Source organism: Fusarium oxysporum, chromosome 10 (assembly GCF_000149955.1).
Source record: "Fusarium oxysporum f. sp. lycopersici 4287 chromosome 10, whole genome shotgun sequence".
In the NCBI taxonomy this organism is placed as follows: domain Eukaryota; kingdom Fungi; phylum Ascomycota; class Sordariomycetes; order Hypocreales; family Nectriaceae; genus Fusarium; species Fusarium oxysporum.
Window position 1 is genome coordinate 586,495 of NC_030995.1, and position 7,182 is coordinate 593,676.

The following is a 7,182-nucleotide window of genomic DNA, read 5'->3' on the forward strand; positions in this document are numbered from 1 at the left end:
ACCAAGTTAAGCTTAATGGCCTGCCGTGAATCTCACGACTTGTTTGTATACTTGGACTTGTTTGAAAGCCCAGAAACACCATGGCCTTTTCTATCTGCCTGTTTCTTATCCCTAGCATGACATGAGCATGTGTTGGGTGTTTGATGCTCATCGGCTTCTTAACCGAGCTGTGGACCTTGCGTTAGGTAACATTTTAACGGCCAATTGCCAGAGCTTAGACAGGTCTAGAACATTTCCCTCTTCGAAGAAACGGAAATTAGGCTTCTCGTATACTTCGGTAGTTTCCTATTCTAGCCGGAATTTGTGCTTAGACAGTAAGAATCGTGGCCATCATACGATAGATGCATCGCAATTGGCCAAATAGTATCTGAGTGACAGCGATGCGTCCACTTGATTACGTTGATCAACGTTTCGGCTATTCCTACTTACATGCAGGGGACGTAGCATCGGGCCTTCATAGATCAGTAGGGCTACGAATCATGCCGTAACCCCTGGGAGTGAGATCCAGTCTCGGTGTTGTCTTTAAATCGTTGAGCTCGCTGTAGTCACGTCATGTTTAACTTGTTGGTTCTTCGTTTCTTTTGAAATGGGTCTTCAATTCTGTGGTGCTCAAAATGGTGTGAAGATGGGACTGTTGAGCGCCCCCAGGCGGGCTATATGGATCTGCTCAGTTGTTAGCCTCACTGCATTTCTTATCTTCTTCTGCTTTCCCGTCTCTTCCTTTTATCCGTTGTAAGTACACACTGGCCACTCCGTTGCATGGTAAAGACTTCCGCTGGCGATGCTAACGACAATGTATTACATAGGAAACCCACAGTCTCTCCATCCAACCCCCCCTCTCCTCCTCCTCCAGCTCCTCAAACCACGGATACCTTCAGTGCCAACTGTCATAAGAAATCTCGACCGGAAGCCTATAAACAACATGGCAATGGAACCGAGAGCTTGGCTCTGCCGAAGCTAATGGTGGAGTTATGGAAACCTCTGGTACATCCTATCACAGAGAGAGTATTCGTCACCGACAAGGGAGAACGTTTCGAGGTACCAATCGACCAAGTGCGATGGAAGAAGCCATTAGGGAAACGGGTCGTTATCGTTGATACTGATACTCGGCTTGATGGTAAAACTGAGAACACAATGTTAAATGAATGCCCCTTGGACTTCACAACACTACCCGGGCGGACTGGAGGACACTTGAACCATTATATATACGGTACGTCTTGTCAACTCTATCTGATGCTCTGCTGTTACTGACGGTTTAGCTATGATTCACGGTTACGATTACCGACTCGTCCGTGCAGCCGATTATCCCAATCGACACGGAACTTGGGTAAAGCCTGCCATCACCAAAGAGGCTCTCAAGACCCATGACTTCGTCATCTCGCTAGACTCAGACGCCGTCTTTACTCATCTCGACCTTCCACTCGAATGGCTCATGAACCTCTGGGATTACCGCCCAGAAACCCTAGTCGCCATGGCTTACGACCTTGACTGGGAACAAGACTACGATCCCCAAGGAAACCTCATCCTAAACACGGGCTTCGTCATCGCACAAGCAAGTCAGCGTACCCAACATATGTTTCAACGATGGGAAGATTGCCCACGGAGTATACCTGGCTGCGATCATTGGAACTTCAAGTGGGCACATGAACAGAGCGCTTTCTCGTACTATATCCGATACGAGTTCAACAGAACACATGATGTAAAAAGCATCCCGTGCAATCAGGCCAACGGTAATGAGTTTACACTCGATGGAAATGGCGAGTGCAAGGGCGTTTTTGTGAGCCATAATTGGAAACATAAGCACAAGACGCCCGAGTTGTTGAGCAGGAGCATCATGACTTCGCTGGCTCGTCGGGTACATGGGCAGTTTCACCATGATATTAAAGACTTATATATAGATGCCTCGAAGGAGACATATCCAATCGCCGATGGGCTACCTAAGCAATGATTTGAGGAAGGAAAGATAATTTAAATTTAGACTATAGAGCTTTGAGATATTTCTAAGACTAATAACTCTAATAAGGCCCATCTGCCTTGTTTACCACCAATGCTGGCAGTTATCTCAAGCCAAAAAGAAATAAGGTATTCTAGAAGTTCTGGATGTTATCTTATCTTATCTTATCTCCGTTGTCACCCTCGAACTGAACCACTACTTGACTACCCTAGAAGGCCCGCAAGTAACGCTGCTTTGTGGACTTTATCAATAGAGGCCCGATTACTCAAATACGTACCATCGGATTGTCATCATTACCATGATTCGTTCCTGCGTCATGAACTGTACCAAGGTTCAGAGTCACAAGATGCTCGGGTCGACTGAAGAAGCCTGTGCTGTCTAACCGGATTTGGTATGTCGAGCCTAACGAGCTGAATGGAGGGCGATGCATTAGTACAGTTATTATGCACCGTCCCTTTGTGTAAGAAAGGTAACCCAAATTGGATAAAATGGTGTGTCTGTGTTGCCTACCACGATCGACCTATAGAAGTTAGAGTTAGATGTGTTGTTTGGATCACAGATACCGGGGGAATAGGCAGGTCTACGAGCAATTTATGGGCATGAGTCCAACTCTTGGGAATGAAGGACTTATTTAAATAGCAGTAGCTCGGTTCACATTTGGTACTTTATCATATCAAGTTTTCTGTGGCGATTGTAAGCTCTCAGACACCGAGATCAACTACAAATCACACAACTGGGTCTCAATTTAGACAGTCCTTCAACATACACACGCCTGATATCAACCAAGTAAAGCCCCAGTCCATCAACAATGGCTTCATTTGACGGCAAGACGGTATATATATTAAGATCTCTCCCCTTTTGACATCAAGGCACCTAACCTGAGTTTTGAAGATTGCCATTACAGGTGCAGCATCCGGTATTGGCCTCGCAGTTGCTAAGCTCCTAGCAAGTCGTCGTGCCCAACTCTCGCTCGCCGACATGAACAAAGCCGGCCTTGAGGCTGCTCTCAAGTCTCTTCCTGGTGATGGACACATCATCACACAAGTCGATGTGCGTGACAGCCAAGAAGTAAATGCATGGATCGAGAAGACGGTTTCTGTCTTTGGCAAGCTTAACGGCGCTGTTAATATGGCCGGCGTTTTCACACACGGCACATGTCTTCGCGATGAGACTGATGATAAGTGGGACTTCATCATGGGAGTAAATGCTCGCGGTGTTTTCAATTGTTTGAGAGCAGAGCTACATCATATCAAGTCTGGAGGAAGCATTGTAGGTGTCGATCAATCTCTTCACCGGGATGGGAGAGCTTATGCGTGTGCAGGTATCGGCAGCTAGCGTTGATGGCCAAGCTGGCTTTGCTAATGCTTCTGTATATTGTGCAAGCAAGCATGCTGTCATTGGCATGTCTCGATCTGCCGCAAAAGAGAACGAGAATATTCGCATCAACTGTGTTGCACCAGGTACGTCTCATTCCATTAGGCTAGGAGAAAATCACCCAAGCTTCACACACCAAACTACCGTAGGTCTGACTACTATTATCATGACTAGGCAGTGTTCGAACACCCATGATGGAAGGTGAGGGAATGGCTAAAGCAGTAGAAGCAGAAGTTGCGCTGCAGGTTCAAAAGCGTCCTGCTGAGCCTCACGAAATTGCGAATGTTATCGCTTTTCTCCTCGGTGAAGAAGCCAGTTTCGTCACTGGAGCTGTTTATAACGTTGATGGAGGTTGGATCTGTTAGTCGGACGTTATCCCGAGCACTTCGGCATGGACCGGCAAGTAGCCGATAAGGATGGAGAACACCCACTTCATGGTAGCATCGGATTGAGCTAGTCCGACCAACAGTCTCTAAAACTTTCCAGATTTGGTAAAAATAGTGAGTGGGGGTGCAATTGGTTGTAATTCATGATCAGGCGGACATTACAAGATAGTACTTATCTACAGGATTCCAACGGTCCAGCTCCTCAAGCGATTCAAATTCTTTGACTCTTTCGAAGTTTCAAGATCAGGATATAAACCGTCTCCATCTCTGAGAAATAATGACCGTAAAAAGCCGACTTCAGCAACCTGTACGGGTCGCCATTTTGGATTGCGACTATGTTGTGCCGAAGGTCGCCGAGACTTGGGGACCAACGTATAGCAGCATCTTTGCCCATCGGCTGCAAGCTGTCAATAAAACTCTAGTGTCTGATAAAATTCTGGAGATTTCTGCATTCGATATTATCAAAGACGAATATCCCAATCCAAACGACTTCGACGCCTTCCTCATCACTGGATCTATCAAAGGAGTTTATGATAAGGATACCTGGATCGCCAGATTGAAATCTTTTATTCAAGAAACCTACCAATATTATCAGCATATACGATTATTCGGAGCTTGCTTTGGGCACCAGATCATCTCTGAAGTCCTGCTTGAAAGATACGGAGTCATTGTCGAGAAGGATCCAAAGGGCTATGAAGTCGGCATCCACAAAGTCGCCCTGAATCCAGAATTCGCAGCTCATTTCAGTCATGTTCTGAGCCTCCCTGACGGGGATGGATTACGGATGCAATTCGCACATGGCGACCATGTTCGGTTCAAGACATCTTGGCCCGAGTCGTGGATGTCGATAGGAAGCACGCCGCATTGCACCGTGCAGGGTATTTATCAGCCGGGACGTGTTTTGACATTTCAAGGTCATTTTGAATTTGACGAGGAGATTTCAACGGAAACGATTAAATATTTCTTTACACCTGAACGAGGCTTTATGCCTGAGCAGACCCAAGCTGCTCTGGATCAGATTCGAGGAAAGGATGATTCCGAGGAGGCTGCAAAAGTATTACATGTCTTTCTTACAGGAAGCAATGATGAATAGGAGGTATTTCCGATCTTTAGGTAATCTGAATTTGCCTGTTAATTATGCCTGAAATGTCAACAGCGAAGATCAAGGAAACGGATGAAAGACTTACCATTGTTTTACATTTCAAGGCAGCTCAACCACTTATATATATATCTAGTATAATTCTCCAGTGGTGTTTCAACTCGATATGCCTCTTTGTAAGTAAGCAGTCTTGATTTTCTTGGAACCTGAATTGAGATATCTTATTCAATGATGTTGCTAGGGGCTTCGGGGGTCTCAAAATAATCAAGAGACCGGGCTTGGTTACTCCTGTCTCGTACCGCACAGTGGAATTAATAACTATATCTATTACTTCAAGAATTTGCTGCTCATATTAGTGTCATCGATTGTCTTGGCTGATCTCTCTCCCTGCCTTATCTAAATTAAGCTTTTAGAGTTGGGTGGCTTAGCGTCATGCGCCCCAGAATGAGGCGCAATTCGACCAAGGAATTTCAAGGCAGAGTGCCAGGCTAATGATTCGTTTTCATCCTTAAATCAATCGACTCTGCTCAATCTTCTACTGGTTCCTACTCGCCACTGCTTCAACTTTGAGTGTTCAACGGTTTTTCGATGCCCCTGTTCAAGAACTTTCGCAGCGGCGCAAAGGTCGTGGACCAAGCGGTCAATCTGGATCCTCACACCTGGACATTGCCATCGTCATACAAACCCGCTCAGCCAGACGATAAACAAACAATCATTCCTGACCCAAGAGTCTTCTCAAATGTATTTTCTATTCCCTGTGAAACCGAAGCACAAAGTATTGAGACTCTATTGGCATACCCCGACGCGAGCCATGCTGCCGTACATCTGGCTCTTCTTGAATGTTTTCGCAACCTGAGGGCTGGCGCAAAGGCGCTTGACGTCGAGGTCATCCAACCACCTTCATATGACGAAACCAAGAGTTCAATGCCAGCGTCGCCTTCAGAGCCTACACAACTTCCCGCATCCCAAAAATGGGATCTTCTCATAAAGCTCGCCGTTACTCGATTTACTACCTGGTGGTCTGGCATCGAGCTATTACTGAACCACGCGAATGCCTACTCGCATCATGGCGGCAGCCGTGCTGCTCTTCAGCTTACCAAAGACTATCTGCCACCGTTGGACATCCTACTCGTCTGGTACGCACTTATGCTGAGCTCAGAGGCTTATGATGCTGCCTGCGACGCACAGGGTGCCAATGCCACGCGCTTGAAAAATATTTGCTTCCCTTGGCCTGCCATTCGCGATGTCATCAATATGGACAAGATGCAGCTTGTACTCCCTCGATCTGCACAGAAGTTGTTCACTAATATCACCTCTCAACCATGCGACATTCTTGAGTATATCCAGAGTCCCCCGGCATATGCCGACATCGGCAAAGTGCGTATTGAGACGGATTTATTTAGCGAAGTCAAGAGGCATGAAGATATCATGGAGGAATCCCATAAGCTTCTGTGGATACGTTCACCTGCCTTACAAGGGTCCCTGATCCGAGCGGGCTTGGAGTACCTCGACTTTCACTTGAGGGAGCCCAATGCAGTGGAAGAGGAGATGGTTTGTCATCAGTCCTTCGGCGTTAGGCTTTTCTGGAGGACGCACCGCCTGTTTCCAAGACAATACAAGGCCTTCCTGAAAGAGATTGGAGGCATACAGTCGGAGCCAACGCAGGGCCAGGACCTCAAACGAGATGCGAAGATTCTTTTCGATATGGACGACCCATCGCCCATACAGGAGCACTGCCATTGCTGGACCTGCGAGCGCATTCGCGATGATATCCCAGAATTTGTCTACACAAACCCTTCAGCAACAGCATCCTCTTCTACGAGCTTGACTACCATGCAGAAGCAAATCTCTTCGTTATCTGCCGAGAGTCTACTTCAGATTCAAGATGACCTAGGCTTCTATCTTGCAGTTGAGGACGCTCGCAGATCAGGGCTGCCATTGCCAACTCGGCCACCGACTACTACAGAGAAGGAAGCTGATAAGATTGCTAAACAGAAACAAAAGGAGCTTGGATATAGACCGGGATTGAATGAGTATGTGGAAGTGTTACCTGATGGGAGACGCAAGATCCGGACGCATAAGTATGCAAGTGGAATGTGGGGTACGACTTGGGTTTGATCTTTGCTTGCAGACATTTGTATCAGTCATATCGAAAAGAGGCAACAGGTTGCAAATTTATTGGATAAGGCGACCGTTTGGGTTGTCAGAGGCGATGTTTTGTTGTTTGATAATGGCTTCTCTCTCGAACTTTAGTGGAAGATGTATACTATCAGTTACAACTTTCTACAACCTGAACAGCAACAAAGATTCCAGCGATCAAGAAGGCTCGTGAACAGATGTGGAGGACTTTACAGCCAGAAAGAACAGCA

At 46.6% G+C, this 7,182-nt stretch overlaps 5 protein-coding genes across 6 annotated transcripts in view; 4 read left to right on the forward strand and 1 right to left on the reverse strand.

Moving 5' to 3' along the window:
- The first annotated feature begins 472 nt into the window (after positions 1 to 472).
- FOXG_13781 (uncharacterized protein) lies at positions 473 to 2,100 on the forward strand. 2 transcript variants are annotated; one of them, XM_018393796.1, is made up of 3 exons: positions 473 to 732; positions 807 to 1,210; positions 1,260 to 2,100. In XM_018393796.1, the coding sequence occupies exons 1-3, from the start codon at positions 587 to 589 to the stop codon at positions 1,946 to 1,948; spliced, it is 1,239 nt and encodes a 412-aa protein (XP_018253125.1). In that variant the 5' UTR covers positions 473 to 586; the 3' UTR covers positions 1,949 to 2,100. The 2 variants fall into 2 exon arrangements, with proteins under 2 accessions (XP_018253125.1, XP_018253126.1); XM_018393797.1 differs by having other exon boundaries at positions 485 to 1,210; positions 1,260 to 2,085.
- Positions 2,101 to 2,762: 662 nt separating this feature from the next.
- On the forward strand, positions 2,763 to 3,693 carry FOXG_13782 (uncharacterized protein; the record flags this gene model as incomplete). The annotated part of the gene is made up of 4 exons (XM_018393798.1): positions 2,763 to 2,786; positions 2,846 to 3,223; positions 3,276 to 3,414; positions 3,503 to 3,693. 4 exons carry the CDS (start codon positions 2,763 to 2,765, stop codon positions 3,691 to 3,693), a joined length of 732 nt encoding a protein of 243 aa, XP_018253127.1.
- A 211-nt stretch (positions 3,694 to 3,904) lies between these two features.
- FOXG_21255 (uncharacterized protein) lies at positions 3,905 to 5,178 on the forward strand. The gene has a single exon (XM_018401563.1). The coding sequence runs from the start codon at positions 3,992 to 3,994 to the stop codon at positions 4,805 to 4,807; it is 816 nt and encodes a 271-aa protein (XP_018253128.1). The 5' UTR covers positions 3,905 to 3,991; the 3' UTR covers positions 4,808 to 5,178.
- Positions 5,179 to 5,320: 142 nt separating this feature from the next.
- On the forward strand, positions 5,321 to 7,117 carry FOXG_13783 (uncharacterized protein). Its single transcript, XM_018393799.1, has one exon. The coding sequence runs from the start codon at positions 5,402 to 5,404 to the stop codon at positions 6,929 to 6,931; it is 1,530 nt and encodes a 509-aa protein (XP_018253129.1). The 5' UTR covers positions 5,321 to 5,401; the 3' UTR covers positions 6,932 to 7,117.
- A 12-nt stretch (positions 7,118 to 7,129) lies between these two features.
- FOXG_13784 (uncharacterized protein) overlaps positions 7,130 to 7,182 on the reverse strand; it is a gene marked incomplete at both ends in the record, with an annotated part of 3,317 nt that continues 3,264 nt past the window's right edge. The window contains one exon of the mRNA XM_018393800.1: positions 7,130 to 7,159. Coding sequence (XP_018253130.1) covers positions 7,130 to 7,159 — 30 coding nt within the window. The remainder of the gene's footprint in view (positions 7,160 to 7,182) is intronic.